The sequence below is a fragment of the Syzygium oleosum genome, unplaced genomic scaffold (genome assembly GCF_021117445.2).
Source record: "Syzygium oleosum isolate NSW1041296 unplaced genomic scaffold, Sole_v2.1 Sole_v2.08, whole genome shotgun sequence".
NCBI classification, from domain to species: Eukaryota; Viridiplantae; Streptophyta; class Magnoliopsida; order Myrtales; family Myrtaceae; genus Syzygium; species Syzygium oleosum.
Window position 1 is genome coordinate 7,361,909 of NW_026607492.1, and position 17,370 is coordinate 7,379,278.

The window sequence follows — 17,370 nt, forward strand, 5'->3', positions numbered from 1 at the left end:
CATTCGGTCCGTTACGACTTTGGTTGTCACTTAATCGCGAGGATCGATCGCTAGATCCGAGGGGCACGATCGTTTGGTATAGGTTCAGGATCATTCGTCAATTCATTTCGTGGTCCAGCGGAATCACCCGCGATCCACTACTATGACAGTGGTGAACTGACCCATGTCTATTCTTGGATCGGCCTACAGTGGCTCAAAATGTCACCTCGACGATTTTATGGTCGAAAATCAATTCACGATCGAATTTTCTTTAGTCGCACGAATTTAGATCCCTTATTAGCCTTTCCCTATTGGTTAGTATCCTAGGAATGATCAGTTCCGGGCGAGAACTGACTACGAGTACGTTCATAAAACCAAGCATTTCATAAATCTCAAATGGGCAAATTTCAGGATGTCACAACTGTCATTTGCATAAACATTAAGCTTAATTTGTTTGATCTTTCCCAAGCTTTATGAAAAGCCCTTTCATTATCGCTATTCTCTTCAGTAATAGAAGCCAGGTCTTCAACTTGAAGGGCTAAATCAAGATCCAAGACACATAAGTGAAACTGAATTTGTTCACACTCATGAGAGAAGTTCATTCCATTAAATAAAAGAGCAGACGAAGTATGAGAATAAAGAAAAACATGTACAAATATTGCGAATATGCAAGACAACACTCATACATTAGTGCTTTAAGAATATCACATAATCAGATTCAAATTAAACAATAATGATACTAATAAATTTTATTTGGTAATTATAAATAGACCTCATTAAAATTTATTTAATATCTTTGGATATACAAACAAATCTAACAAGATATATTAATTACCAACTATTACGGTCATGAATTACAAGAAATTGATTAACTTTTGGGTGAATCCTTAAGTATCTATAATAAAAGAACTTCAATATACCTATGACACCAATAAGGATATGTAATGTATCAATTTAAGTCATAGCATCAATAAATTTTGGGTAATTGAATGAAACATTATATAATTTTTGAAAGGGTTAATACCATAAAAAACCCCAAACTGGTATATCTGTGACAATTTTATCCCAAATTAATATTTTGACCAATAAAAACCCAAACTAGTACACCTGTGATAAATTTACCCTCAGTTTGTTTCCGTTAAATTTTGCTATCAAATTGCTTTGTTAAATGGCATATGACAGTTGACTGATGTGCTAGTTTTATGTTACACCCTCTGTTTGTTATAGGTGTAACAGTTTGTAATTTTTTTTTTGTATTAATTCAATTTAACGGAAACTAAAGAAGGGTAAATTTTTCACAAATGTACCAGTTTGGGGTTTTTAGTGGTCAAAATATTAGTTTGGGGTAAATTTATCAAAGGTGTAGCAGTTTTGGTTTTTTTGTGGTATTTTTTGGGATAAAATTGTCACAGGTGTACCAGTTTGGGGTTTTTTTTTTATAATATTAACCCTTTTTGAAATTTCAAGAGACCTTAAGATTTGGCCACTTTGGTGACTAACAAACTATTCATAATTAAATTTTTAAAAATGTAAAACACAATAATTGTTTCATAATTTGATTATCTTTAAATGTTAAGATTCAATCACTTTCGTGACAAAATCATCATAAAGGTATGAGAATCAAATTTTACATTATGATGCCTTAAGAATATATGTCAACTCATATATAAATATATAAATATATATAGCAAAATAATTAACGTGTTGAAAAACATGAAAAAAATATAGGGTTAATACCACGAAAAACCCTAAACGGGTATACTTGTGACACATTTACCCAAAACTATTTTTTTGACCATAAAAAACCCCAAACTGGTACACTTGTGACAATTTTACCCCGAACATATCACAAAAAACCCAAAACTGGTACACATGTGACAATTTTACCCCGAACTAATTTTTAATATTATTTATATATTTTTTTGAATTTTTTCTTTTTTCTTTTCTTTTTTTTTCCTTCACCTTCAACCTCTGGCCGGTCGCCGGTCCAGTGACCGGCCAGAGGCGGAAGCCGGCGAGGGCCGGCGTCGGGCGAGGCCGCCTCGCCCGACTCAGCGAGGGCGGCCTCGCCGACGCAGCGAGGGTCACTCGCCTGATCCCTCGGGCAGTGGCGGCCCGACGCCTGGGAGGGCGACCTCGCCCAGATTCGGCCAGGCAGCCTCGCCCGATACTAGCGAGGCCGCCTCGCCGGATCCGGCGCGAGGCGACCTCGCCCGCGTGCCTGGGCGAGGTCTCCTTGCTCCCGGGCGGGCGAGGGCGGCCTCGCCCGACGCCGGCGAGGCGGCCTCGCCTGACGCCGGCGAGGGCGGCCTCGCCCGACGCCGGCGACAGGCGGCCTCTCCCGACGCCGGCGAGGCGGCCCGCGGCTTCCGCCCTCTGGCGGCCGGGCTGGACCTGGGCGACCGGCTAAAGTTTGAAAATGAAAGAAAAGAATAAAAATAAATAAAAATTCGAAAAAAATAAAAAAAATAAAATTTTAATTTTAATTCAGGGTAAAATTGTCACATATGTACCAGTTTGGGGTTTTTTGTGGCAAGTTCAGGGTAAAATTATCACAGGTGTACCAGTTTAGGGTTTTTGGTGGTCAAAAAAATAGTTCAGGATAAAATTGTCACAGGTGTACCAGTTTGAGATTTTTGATGGTCAAAAAAATAGTTTGGGGTAAATGTGTCACAAGTGTACCGGTTTAGAGTTTTTCGTGGTATTAACCCAAAAATATATACAACAAGAGTACTAAACCCAAATAATAATTTACATACGATTCATTAAGCAAGTACTTGTATTAATCAATTCGATGTATATATATTTTAACAAGCATTAATGGGATAACATTAACGAAACCATATATATATTAATAATAAAAAAAAATCACGAGATCCTAAACTATGCTCGGATACCAACTGTTAGCAATAATGTAATTCAATGATGCGGAAATTCATAATAAAAAAGTCTTAGATCTTCATTATTTATTCACAAAAAGAGGGATGAAGCCTCTAGAATGATAACTTTGTAAAAATGATTGTTTCAAGCCTCTAGAATAATAACATATCGTCCTAAAATCTTTTAGGATACTTTCCTTGATTTGAATTTAAAATTCTTTCATCAATTTGAGGATACTTTCTTTGATTTAAGAAATCAATTTTGCCATCATCATGTAATTTTGTATCTATTTAAACTTTTTCTGTACATCAATAGAAGCACAAGGAAAATCAAAAAATTCAAAGTTTCTTTTACTTCCTTTATGGTATCAGAGCACTTTGCATAATATCATTACTTGTGATTCTACTTCTTCTTTCTCATGGCTCCCTCCAACAATTCTAAAGCTACTAGCACTATCAATACCCCAATTCAGTCCCCACCTCGTGTGATTTCAAACATTTCTAGCCTCGTCCCAATCAAACTGAATGCCTCCAATTATCTCCTTTCAAAATCCTTGTTCACGCCTATTTTGCATGGTCATCGCCTGATGCATCATGTTGATGACTCTATTCCTCCATCTTCATCTGATGATTCCACAAAGCCAACTTGGTTTGAAAAAGACCAACTGCTGTTATCAGGGATCAATGCTACATTAAGCGACTCTGCTCTTCCATATATCATCGGACTTACTTCTATCAAGCAAGCATGGGATCTGCTCAATAATAGATATGCCTCTACAGCACCTGCCTATGTGATGTCCCTCAAACAGTTGCTTCCTCGACTCAAGAAGGGTACTCAATCTATGGTTGATTATCTCCAGCAATTTAAGGTCATTTCTGACCAGTTGACAGCTTGTGGCTCTCCCCTAAGCGAGGATGATTTGCTTATTCACATCCTCGATTCGCTGCCACCATCATATCGCCAATTATGTTCCTCGGTTCGTATTTACGCCAGGACATCGACCTTATCTATTGAAGAACTTCATACTCTGTTAATCTGTGAGGATCTCTCTTTGATTGAAGATACACCGCCCGCGGTTTCAGCTCAGTCTACTGCATTGGTGGCTTCCAAGCCTTTCAGGCCCAACAACTCTCGTCAATTCTCTTAGGGCCGCGGCCATGCATGAGAACATTTCCTCCACGCCAATAGTACTCCATCTCCTCTGGATCGGTGCAACAATGACCATCACCCCAAGGTCAACAAAAATCTCAAAATTTGGGTGTTCGTTCATAATGTCAAATTTGCAATCGTATGGGTCATACTGCCATCGATTGTTATCACCGAATGGACTACACCTATCAAGGCCGCCATCCACCGGAAAAACTTGCAGCAATGGCCACCATTGCCTTGACCCCACCCAACACTTGGTACACCGACATCGGAGCCACTCATCATCTCACCCTGGGGCTTGAAAATCTCCAAATTTCAACTGCTTATGATGGTAATGACACTGCTGAGATAAGTAATGGCCACGGTATGGCCATTGCACATGTTGGTTCCACCACCCTTTCATCTACTTCATCACCTCTTCACCTCAAATCTCTATTTCATTGTCCTACAGCTTCACACAATTTACTCTCTGTTTACCGGTTTTCCAAAGATAACAATTATCTCTTTAACTTCGATGCCTCTGGTTTTTGTATTAAGGACAAGGCCACGAGGAGGATACTATATCAAGGGCCAGTTGAGAATGGCTTGTACCCACTTCGCACTCCACCATCATCCATCGCTCCAAAGGCTCATTATAGTTCCTCCATCACCACGAACCAATGGCATGCTCGTCTCGGCCATCCCTCTCATGACATTCAACGGGCCATTTTCTCAGTCGCTTCTATTTCCAATAAATCGGTGTCGCGACCTAAACAATTATGAATGAATAGGTCAATAGATATTTGTCGATGGATGTGAACATCGGTTGGTTTGTTCGAAGGACAAATCAAAAGGCTCATCTATCCAAGGACGGAGGTGCTCCCAAGCCACATACCTCGCGCGACGTGGTTTTTCTAATATATACATTCAATTGAAGTCGCCAATAGCCCTAATCAAGGATTGGCTATAAACCCTAATCGAGACGCAGGAGTGTGTCTCGATAGGTGCGAAAATCAGAAATTCTAAAGATCGGGGACTTGATTACACTAGTGATCTAACTAGTGCGCTTTCAGTACCTAAACTTGATCGCTCGCTAACTAACGCACCAGGGTAACCTATCGAGAAGCCTAAAGTTCATCCTAACCATGCTAAAAATGGAAAATAACAACCAATGTATTAAAAGTATGCAACCAAATAATCGACATGAAAATAAACAATCGGCGATCTAGCATTGTCTCTAAAAAAGATAAAGCAATCAAAAGTCCTAAGGTATAGCCCTAAAGGCTTATCCAAAATTTTGACACCATTTTCAAAGGTTTTCACATTTTTTTCTATTTAAAAAAAATCTAGAATAAAATTAAACTAAGATCTAATGAAATTAACCCAAAACTAATTTCTAAACCCTTCCTAATTTTTTTGGATTTTTTTAATTTTTTTATTGCTAAAATATGAATTTCAGATCGGATCCCCTGACCCGATCTGACCTGGATACCCGACCTGCCTGGGACTTCCCTTTTTCTATTTCTCTTCTAATTTTTTTTCTTTTTTCTTTTTTCTTTTTTCTTTTTCTATTTTTTCTTTGGTTTTTCTTTCCTCCATGTCTTCTTCCTCACCGAGAGCATGCCAAAGACTGCCCTTCTCAGTACCTCGCCGGAATGAACCCTTCTCTAGACAACGACGCCTATCAATCCTTTATTCTGGTCGCCAACATCAACACCTTCACCAGCCACTAATCCCGGCCATCACCAAATCGTCGGCCACCTATTCTGACCACCGAAAACTATCATCGTCGGCGGCTGCTTCCTTCTCCAAGTTTGTATTTTTTCAAGCATGAAATGTTCCACTAGAACGAACACGCATATGCACATTAACACAATGAAGAAAAAACTGACTGGAGCGGCCTCAAACTGCGGGCATCACCGGCGATGAAAAGCTTTCCGACGGAGGGGAGGTGCACACATGGCCGACTCGGACGATGTGCATATTGCAACAAAACCACGTGGAAAAAACACAGATTTTAGTCACCATTCAACACATATAAGAACTAATCAAGCCTAAAAAAAACAAGTTCCAAGCATTGATTCACAAAAATTAATTCGGTTCCTCATTTGGACATTTCATCGAACATGTAATGTGCAAGTTGAGATATGTGTTCTAAAGTGACATTCAACACAATTTTCAGCCCCATAGTGATGTGTAAAGATCTAGACTGGCATAGTTCACTCTAGCTTCATCTCAATTTGCAACGAAATGCTAAAAAACCAACATGACCAGATTCGACGTTGTAGGCCAATACTGTTTCATTGAGGCATTTCGTCGAACAAGCGCTATGCGACTAAGGAATGGAATTACATGTTAGATTTTGAGAGAGTTCATGGCCTACTTTCAACATATAACGCTTAAAACAACTTGTTTGAGTGTGAAACGAGTGTAAGACTCCATTGATGGGGCTGGGTGATCACCAAATAAGGGGACCAAAATAGGCGAAGACGATGAAGACCCACCTGATTCGGAGCTAATCGGGATGAAGCGCAGCGGCTTGAGGCTTGACGGGGGCCGACAGCAACTCGGATGGATGACCGGTGAAAGAGCAAAAATCTTTCTTTTTGGTTCTCTCGGTTCCCTCTCCCCCTAGTTCCTTCTCTCTCTCCCCCCTCTGCTCGTGCGGTCTCACGACTCTTTTGTGGCCGGTCGGTCATGCCTGACCGGCCCTACCGTGGTCGGCCGATCGTCGACCGGCTCTGCTTCTCTGTCATTGTGTCCCTTCGTCTCCTCTGTGTCCCTTCTGCTTTTGCGTTTTGTTCCACTATCGCTTGTCCTTCTCCCCAAAGCGCGTGGATGGTGTTTGGGGAAGAAGAACAGTCACGGGCTAGGCCAAAGGGAAAAGGAAAGTGGGCCGGCACGCATGAGGAAAGAAATAGGGAACAAAAAGGGAGCCGGGCTGACCTAGTTCACTCGAACCGGGTCGAACCGGCCTGAATTTTTTGATTTTTTTTTATTTTTTTAATTCTAATTTTTTTAATTAATTATATTTTAAAAATAAACAAGAAAAATATGTTCTAATATACCCTATTAATGCAAATGTACCTAATATCTATATGCCGTGTAATTTAATGAAAATATTTTTATTTAGGGGTTAAAAATTAATCCCTAATTTCCTTATGCAATTAAACCCTAAGTGAATAGTCAAAATTTAGGTGTCAACAATCAGGATCTCGCATTTGCTCTTCATATTAGCAGGCGAAGAGTCACAAGCTTCATTTTTCCAAGTCTCATTCTACCTCTAGTCGTCCTCTAGAATTATTACATTGTATGGGGCCCTGCTCCCACATTATCTTGTTCTAATTATTCATATTATGTTCTCTTTGTCAATGATTTTTCCAAATATGCTTGGTTATTTCCTATGAGATTAAAATTTGACTTTTATGACATCTTTGTTAGTTTTAAAAAGCAAGTTAAAAATCTTTTGCGGCACACCATCACCACATTTCGCTCGAACGGTGGTGGCGAATTCACAAGTAATACTTTCAACAATTTTCTTCAATCATATAACATTACACATGAATATTTTTGCCCCTACACACAAGAACAAAATGGTGTTGTGGAGTGCAAACACCGCCACATCATTGAAACTAGCTTAGCTATGATGACCCATTCTCATAAGCCTTCTAAATTTTGGTTAGAAGCTTTCACCATAGCCATTTATTTAATTAACCACATGCACATATTTCAACATCACACTTGCTCTCCATATCAAGCTTTATTTCATACCCCTCCTAATTATTCACACTTATGAACCTTTTGGTTCTCTTTGCTTCCTATGGCTCCGACCTTACAATGCTAATAAATTGGAACTTCGATCGACCCCCTGCTGTTTTGTAGGCTACAACTCCAATCGTAAAGGGTATCATTGTATGGATCTCTCATCTTGTTGAGTATATATTTCTCGTCATATTGTCTTTGATGAAACTAAGTTTCCTCACTCCCACAACACTTCACTCATTCTTCACATCTTCCACCTCATAGACTCGATTTGTTTGGACTCATTCAAACCGAGCATGCTCATTATGGTCCCTCCACCACTTCACAAGTTGTTCTCACATCCAACAACACCTCCCCGGTGCCTTCTTCATCAATTACCGAACCTATCGTGCAGACCTCTAGCCAACTTCTTCCTCCACCTATTGATAATCAACTTGTTTCTCCTTCTTCCACTCACCCAATGCAAACAAGGTCTAAGTCTAGTATTATCAAACGAAAGGACTTTTCCCATAGCCTTCACTTACTTTCGCTTGCACTTACTGCCAACCATATCTCCCAACCATATCTCTGAACCAACATGTTACTTCGAAGCGGTTAAAGACCCTCAATGGTGTCATGCCATGGATCAAAGAATTTACCTCCCTTCAATAGCAACAAACATGGTGTTTGGTTCCTTATGATCCTATTATGAACGTAGTGGGCTGCAAATAGGTGTTTCGAGTTAAACGAAATCCGAATGGCTCTATTAGTCATTACAAGGCTCGCCTTGTTGTTAAAGGTTTCCATCAACATGCAGGTGTTGACTTTGTTGAGACCTTCAGTCCCGTGGTGAAACCTACCACTATTTGAATTATTTTATCTCTTGCAATCTCTCACAATTGGCTACTTCGACAATTGGATGTCGAATGTGCATTTTTACATGGTGATTTACAGGAAACAGTGTTCATGTCCCAACCTCCAAGCTATGTTGATCTGGGCAAGCCTAATCATGCCTATCACATGAAGAAATCTATTTATGGCCTCCGTCAAGCCCCTCGAGCCTGGTATGAAAGTTTAATTCAAAACTCCATGATTTTAGATTCACCGTCTCTAACTCCGATCCATCACTGTTCATCTCCACCAAGGGCATATAACCATATATCTCCTCTTGTACACTGATGATATCATACTCACTGGTAGTGATACTTTAGCATTGTAGCAGTTGATTTCATATATTGGCCATCATTTCCGCGTGAAGGACCTCAGACCTCTTTCTCATTTTCTTGGTGTTTAGAAAACACGTAATTCGGAAAGCATACAACTCAATCGGTCGAAGTATATTATGGATGTTCTAAAGTGTGTAAATATGGACGGATGTAAACCAGTCCCAATGCCTGTTGTGTTTAAAAACTTGGCCATGATGTTGGCCCTCCACTATCGGATCCGACTCTTTATTGGAGTCCTGTTGGAGCGCTGCAGTATGTTACTTTGACACATCCTAACATTTCTTTTGCCGTTAATCAAGTTTGCCAGTTCCTAAAGTCTCCCATCGAGGATCATCTTGTGGCGGTCAAACGAATTTTGCATTATTTGAAAGGCACAATCACTCACAATCTTCACTTTTGTCTAGGTCAACACCAGTTCATTGCTTACTGCGACGTCGACCGGGTAGGTTGCCCTATTGATCAACACTCTACTCGTGGGTTCTGTGTTTTCTTTGGTTTTAACCCCATTTCTTGGAGTGCAAAGAAACGAGCCACGATGGCCCGTTCTTCATTTGAAGCTGAGTACTGGTGTCTAGCTCACTGCAGCTGAATTAGTTTGGCTATGCTCCTTGTTACGGGAACTGCATTGCCCCCACTCCTTACACCACTCACAATCTAGTGTGATAATGTTTTCACAATCTCTCTCGCCCACAATCTAGTTTTCCATTCAAGAACGAAACATGTCGCTGTCGATTTTCATTATGTCAGGGAACTAGTTGGGTGTAATATTCTCACTGTTCAATTCATCTCCAGCAAAGATCAAATTGCATATGTGTTCACAAAAGGTCTAAGTTCTAATCACATCATATTTTTGCAGACCAAGCTCCACCTTCAGCCAATCGTGCTCAGCTTGCGAGGGGATGATAACATATCGTCCTAAAATCTTTTAGCATACTTTCCTCAATTTGAATTTAAAATTCTCCCCTCAATTTGAGGACACTTTCCTTGATTTAAGGAATCAATTTTGCTCTTATCATATAACTATGTATCTATCTAAACTTATTCTGTACATTAATAGAAGCACAAGGAAAATAAAAAAATTCAAAGTTTCTTTTACTTTCTTTATGGAACAAGTTCTTGGAGCAGTTGGCTACAGGAATTATTCAATCATGGCAACACTTCATTAGCCCTATTAAGGTTTTCGCTGGAGCGTGCTGATCGATAAACGTGTTTTGAGTTCCCTGCAGATTTTACTTTAGGGTTCATTAAGAAGCCTGGAGCCAAAGAATAGATGTCCACAAGGCCTGTATCGCCTGATATTCGTCTGCTTGACAGTTTCTCCCATTGGGTTGACACTAGACATGGCCCCACTCTCTAGTTATTTTACTGGCTCTATTACGTGCTAACGTCGGGAAAAATCGATTGATAAACGTGAACAAATCAATCCGGAACACACTTTGACAAAAAAAATCCGAAACACGCACAAAGGTACAACAACAGTATAATTACGTCAAAAGCTGTCCGATACTCGACAAAGAACAGGGCAAAAGCCACCGAAAACCCCAAACTACGTCCACCGTGACACATTTACCTTAAACATTTTTTTATAACATCAAAATCTCAAATTTGTACATGTGTGACATATTTACCCTCCGTCAAAGTTCGGTCAATGAAAATTATTAAAAATTTGCCTACATGGGCGCCAGAAAGCAAACGATGTTGGCATGATGCCCACGTGATTTAAATGAAATAAAAACGATGGTGCTTTAACTGAAAAATCATCTAATGGAACCTTGATAGAAGGAGGGTAAATGAGTTACATAGGTACAAGTTTGGATTTTTTACATCACAAGAAAAAATTTAGGGTAAATGTTTCATAATTTGCATAGTTTGGAATTTTTGATGTCACAAAAAAATGTTCAGGGTAAATGTGTCATAGTGGGAATAGTTTGGGGTTTTTGTAGCTTTATCCCAAAAGAATAATAAGTATTCTAGAAACCCAAGATGACATGAGAAAACCCAAAAAATAACAATAAGCAGTAAAGAAGTTCGGAAAAATAAACAAAGGGCTAAAAGAATGCTTAAAACATATAGAAAAGTGTCCCGAATCATGCGTAAATGATGAATTTTGAGATCTGAAATGAATGCGAATGAAAACCCTTTTGGCCACAACATTTCTTTCGAACAATCTTTCCAAGTTGGAATTATGGGCCCTGTAACTCTTCCTCGATCAATATGGTTATGGCCTGTATACCGAATGTTGCGGGAACCCGTTGTTTAGGCCCGCCTTTTGATCTTATGCATATCTAAATGCTCCAGAAAGTTATTAGCAGCTACGCCCACAATACAAAAAAATACCTTTGGATAGTTATTGCTCATCCCCACAACCAATTAATAAATTTCCATAAATGTCAACAACAATTTGTTGAAATTAAGGAGGTTGGGCAAAGAAGGTAAACCCCAAGCTAATACAAAATACTACTAACCACATGGTTTAGGTAAGACTCGAGTTGAAAATTCGAGTGAGTGACCTAATATGACATGTTTGCATCAAGTGCACTGGGAACCGAATTTCTCTTGTGCTCACGATCCACACATGCATCTCCCTCTCTTAGGATAGCATGGGGAGAAGATGACTCAAGCAACACTCTGTTGAACCGAATCCAATTCAAGACAATACAAAAGAAAATTGAATCACAAGGAAGCTCGCCAATGTTTCTAGCATTTTATACACGCATAATAATCATCTTATTATTTAGCCAAACTCATCGCATGTTTAGGAGTACACGTGGGCAAGGGCAAAAGTGCTCGAAAGTACATAATCAATCACTAGACAGACCATGAAACAAGGAAAATTTCTTAATAAGAATATACAGATCATCAAGGATAGCTTCCTGTCATACGTATGTAGTCGAGTGTGCCTTTAAGGCCATACATGTCCGTCGCCCTTTTCATTAGTTGAAATCCAGTGCCATAAGGAGAATCGGTTCTTGATTCGATGTCATACTGAAGAAACTCGGCGAGCCTTTTCTGGAAGTCAAACCCTGGGGATAGTGCAATTTGGCTCTTGGACATGGATCGCATCTGAGAATCCAACCACATGTGAGCCAAAACTTGACAAAGGCCTTCTTCGACCACGAGATCTAAATCGTGATAACCTGCCAAACATACCACAGTTCTCTAGTTCAAAACCCAAAATTTCCCCAAGGAAAGATCAGAATATCTTATTATGTAGTCAGTTGCACCATTACATTTTTTTGTAAGATTCTATCCCAAGAAAAAAAAAAGAGTGGCAATTTACTAATCTAACAAATTAGATTTCTTTCTCTTTTTTTAAAAAAAAATCTTTTAATATTGTTTGTCGCATAGGGATGTTATAGCACGATAATGTGTGGTGTAGACAGTGTAATCGTGTTGAGAGCATGCATCAAAATCTGATATCTTCGCCTAGGGAGATTATCAAGAGGGAGTTCAAGTTTGAGCCCGTCAACAAATCCAGTTGGATACACCTTCACTCAAGTTTGAGCTAATGTGTTATAGGTCAACTAGGATATACATTAACTACTCCACACTATGCCAATTTTCCACATCTCAATAATCTCCACCTTCAACCCCGGTCTCTTTATCTAGACTAATACATATTGGGAGTGAGTCACCAATCAATTATCGGCTCTTATACTATTTATTAGGAGCACGCAGTAAAATCCAATACCTTTACGTGGGATATCACCAAGAGGGAGTCTAAATCTGAGCCCATCAATATATTTAGTTGAATCTACCCCCACTCAAAAGTTTAAGCCAATGAGTTATGGGCCATTTAGAATATATAAACTTCTCCATACCACACCACACCACACCACACCAATTTTCCAATGTGAGAATTTTCTAACACGTGTCACAAGTGCATCTCAACAAGTAGATCACATTAGGCTAGGATTCTTTTTCTTTCTAACGTTTTATTTTGCCAGAAAAGACAGCTAGGATTATGAAGTGTAGTTTCGAGAATTAAATAAAAAACACAGCCCAGCAAGCTAACTTTCAAAGACTAGTGGATTTTTCGAACATACTATGGTTAAAATTAGAGTAAAAAACTGCATCACAATCAAGAGAAGAACCTTCTAGTGTGAACCACGCATGCAGCATCTCATGAGCGAGGGTTTGCCCTGTGAACAACCTGTACAAAAGATTCAATTTTCACATCAACTCTCTAAACAAAGATAGCTAGTCTTAATTTGAAATTTTTCTAATGAGACCTTAATTTGGAATTATAATGATAGGACAATACCTCGGGAAACCTTTCAAAACTCTTATGGTTAGATCTCTTGAGTGGGCGACTAGTATATGTTCCTCTCCTTCCACAGTCTGAAATTAAATGGGAGTCGACCAAAAAAATGAAAGGAAAGGTTATCACTCTGTTGCTAAATTGACACAAGTAAACAATGTGAAAAATGAGAAAATCTCAAGTGCAAAGAAGCACATACGGTACAAATAGGAAGGAGTTCCCACGTCGTAAGGCCAAGTGTCTGATTCGGTCGATGATGACCCTATCCAGTGCGGAGCAGAAAGTTTGGTTAGGAGCGCGGGATGAGAAATTTAAGCAATTCCTTAGCTTAGGAATCCGAGACATTATGATGTTTGCGGAATTTCATTGATGATGCCATAAAATAAAGCTAGACAGCGTGGGCGATTATATTAATTTACCTATCGATCGGGTAAACGAGTCTGTAAGCAAGCGAATCATATAAAGCAACTAGCCAGATTGAGAAGTATGATTATATTTATAGGCGGAACTTCATCTTACGTTCTTTTGGCATAGTGCTCCTTTCTCCATCTCTTGGTCGTTCACCAAAAGTATTGGAATAGTTCGCTGGTGGATTTTTATTCCTAAGCGTTCATAAAATCGTCGTATTTCGCGTTCCAGAGATTTTAATACACGACCGTCCACTACTGCAGAGTCCAGACATTCTGGGCATAACCACCGATCATTGCTCAGGGTTGAGTACGTCGATCCTCTAGGCTGCACAATGTTTTGCAAGCATTAGCGACCTCTCTCAATTGTTCGAGAGTTTGTGCAAGTTAAAACAGATTGTTGGTAAACATGAACGCATTTAACCTAATCATTTTCTTTGTGTAAGACATGCATAGAAATATGCTACTCCCCTGAGGATCTGTGATCTCAAATAATTATAAATGATGTATAGCTGATCAATGGGCAAAAGAAAGAAATTATAAGACATGCCGTCGGAAAACTTGCCCTGCCGTTGCCTTGTGCGCTGTGCAGACGGGGTGGTTTTTCCTTCGTGGGGCAACGGGCCCCGTGGCCACCGCATCATATTATGAAATATGTTTGGCATTTTTTATTATTTATTATTTATAATATTTAATAAATCGTAATTTGTTTGACTTTAACCCGTCAATGAGGCAATTTTGAGATTCGTAATTTTTCGAAAGAGTCGATAAATTTCAAAAGTTAGCAATGCAAATAAAAGTGGTATCTCAATAGAAAGGTTGATTAAATTTAAGAAAAAAAATTGGTATACAACTCAAATGAGAGTTCGTAACACGAAATTAGCTAGTAACTTAACCAAAGAAAAGTCGGTAAGTCACACATATAAAAGTTGGCAATTTCATTTTCTAACTATAAATCTAAACAGTTTGCAAGAAAGGTAAAAAAATAGGTAGTAATGATAATCTTTTTTTTTTGTCATAGATAAGAGAAGTTGACGATTTTTACAAAATCAAATAAATATTGATAATTAATTAAAAGAGGAGTTAATAATACAAAATTAGTTGGTAATTTAATCAAAAAAAGGTTGGTAACCATTCTAAATGAGGCTGGTACTTTCGAAAAGAGTTGGTAAATTTAAAAAATCAATAAGCAATGCAAACGTAAGTAGTAATTACCGATGTCATCTTTTTTTCTACATCACTAACTTGTCTTATCTTTGACAAAAGAATTTCTCTCATCCTTTATTGATTTTTGTTTACCTTTCTTATTAAAGCCATGTTTATCAACTATTATATCGAACTACCAAACACTTTTGTGTGATTTGCTGACTTTTCTTTAATTAAGTTACCAACTAATTCTGACGGACAACTCTTACGAACAAATGTTCATTTTTTGTTGGGTTAATACTATGAAAAACCCCAAACTGGTACACATATAACAAATTTACCCAAAACTAATTTTTTGACCATCAAAACCTCCAAATGGGTTAGTTTTCGTGAAATTTTATTATCAAATTGCTGAGTTGGATAACATGTGGCAATTGACATGTGTACCAGTTTGGGGTTTTACCCTTTCGTTTGTCACAGGTGCACAAGTTTGTGATTTTTTATGATATTAATCCAATTTAACGGAGGGTAAATTTGTCACAAGTATACCAGTTTGTGGTTTTTGGTGGTCAAAAAAATAGTTTGAGGTAAATTTGTCACATGTGTATTAGTTTAGGGTTTTTCGTGGTATTAATCTTTTGTTTTTAACTTACGAACGTTTCTATTAAGTAACCACTTTTATTTGTCTTACTTAACAACCATTTACCAACGAACTTTGCATTACTAACTTTTATGTGAGTTAATTTTGTTGGAATCCTTAATAAGTTGTATACATTGAAAAGCCAAACTTTATTGACATAACACGAGAGGTTCTTTATGAAAGAATTTTAATATGTTAACAATCCTAAAAAACTCTAGAATTAGTGATGTAGGAAAAAGGTTAAGAGTCATTGTCCGAAGATTAAGTTAGTTACAAATTAATTGAAAAAATCAGATATCCTTGGCTGTTTTGTGAAATGTATAATCTTTCTAAAAGGAGAAAAATGAAAATTTCTCACCATGATACAGGCTAATTATTGAAAAGAATGCACTTCGATTTTCTTAATAAGATTCTCTGTCACACATTTGCAAAAAAAAAAAAAAATCATTTATTAGTGGAAGATGTTGAGCCCGAACATGGTTTGCGTTAGATCCGTCCCTAGATGTTTTAAATTGTTTTCAAACTAATAAGAGATATCTAATTGAAAAGAAACCTACCTTCAATCTTTCGCAGACCCAACAAGAAGGTGTCTCATCTCTCTCATGCAGAAGACAATACTTATGTCGCCAAAAAGGATGTCGACTGTATAGAAGACGGCCATTTGCATCCACTGGGATCTGTAACCAAGAAAAGGCAAGGACAAAAAAAACGGAAGATTCAGTGAATTCATACTTTGGTTGATAATAGAAAAAATCCAAATTATCAAAAGTATCCAGTTAATAGATTCTGCTTGAGGAAAAGTCGCCAAAAAAAGAAACGAAAACTCTTACAGGTTGCCCGCAAACATAGCATAATGGACGAGGATGGTGGTGGTGATGGTGGTTGAGGTGGTGGTCTTCGTCGATATTCCGATAAATAGAGTGATACTCAGAGACAAAAATGTGGTGACCAGTAAGCGAACCATGGGAAGCATAAGAGGGGACGCATTCTGGATGCAGAAAGGCTTGCCTGTGGTATGGAAGGAAACTAATGAATCGTCTATGAACAAATTCACCTTCTTCTTTCTGTTATCCCACAAACAACATTCATATTGCATTGACTAAGGAGTAGCAAATAAAATAGAAGTGACTATATAGATGAGTACCCGTTATCCGGATACAATGAGAACGGAAATGGTTGGAATATGTTTGCAATGTCAAATGGGGAGAATGGTTCGAAGGCCAAACTTTGTTGGAAAGACTGGGTGGGTCGTTCATCTTCATCCTCCCATCTCAGTTCGTCATATTGTACCCAGTCCTTGGTCAATGCCGCTCCATAGAGATCGTCTACTGAATGACATTCTTTGAATCAGCATCACCGAAGATACATGGTATAGAGACATTGTTAAGGAATCTAGGTACTTTAAGTGAAAAGGTTTGGGTTCTACATTTCGTCAGACAATAAGAAGAGAGATGCATTTAGGAATATGTAAAACCATGGTCCAGTGTGGATCTGATTTGTCCTTAAGTTGATGTCAGAGGAAAGTTCAAGAACGACGGTGCAATTTACCATGACCATCTTCTGAGAAGGAACGAATGCAGCCGATTTGGTAGTCCGTGTCTTCTTCCTCGCCCTCTGTCGATTCGTCCTTCACATTGAGGCTCTGCAACAATTTAACACTATTCTGTTGCAGCTATCAATTCCCAAAACCACACTTATACAGTTATACCTCTAGGCCATTATAACCACCCATGAATAAACCACGAAAGAATACAAGAATAACAATTAACCCCAATTTATACTCCTTGTATTACCTCCATATCGCTGGGCTCATCAGAACAGGGACAGCGATCATCTTCCTCACAGCTTCCACTAGATCTCTGTCTGGAGCTAGAAATAGAACCCTTGAGGATTCTTTTCAGCCAACCCATAAGGAGAAAAGGGTATACCCCTGTTGTAGTGATCAATCAATTTTCATGTATC

At 38.7% G+C, this 17,370-nt stretch overlaps 2 protein-coding genes across 2 annotated transcripts; one reads left to right on the plus strand and one right to left on the minus strand.

Moving 5' to 3' along the window:
- The first annotated feature begins 3,445 nt into the window (after positions 1 to 3,445).
- Positions 3,446 to 4,006, plus strand: LOC130138798 (uncharacterized). The gene has a single exon (XM_056313932.1). It carries the CDS (start codon positions 3,446 to 3,448, stop codon positions 4,004 to 4,006), a length of 561 nt encoding a protein of 186 aa, XP_056169907.1.
- A 7,807-nt stretch (positions 4,007 to 11,813) lies between these two features.
- On the minus strand, positions 11,814 to 17,318 carry LOC130138799 (protein DA1-related 1-like). The gene is made up of 8 exons (XM_056313933.1): positions 17,202 to 17,318; positions 16,957 to 17,080; positions 16,553 to 16,736; positions 16,239 to 16,416; positions 15,966 to 16,085; positions 13,219 to 13,295; positions 13,049 to 13,107; positions 11,814 to 12,091 (listed from the first exon to the last, which is right to left on the minus strand). The coding sequence occupies exons 1-8, from the start codon at positions 17,316 to 17,318 to the stop codon at positions 11,814 to 11,816; spliced, it is 1,137 nt and encodes a 378-aa protein (XP_056169908.1).
- Between the last annotated feature and the right edge of the window lie 52 nt (positions 17,319 to 17,370).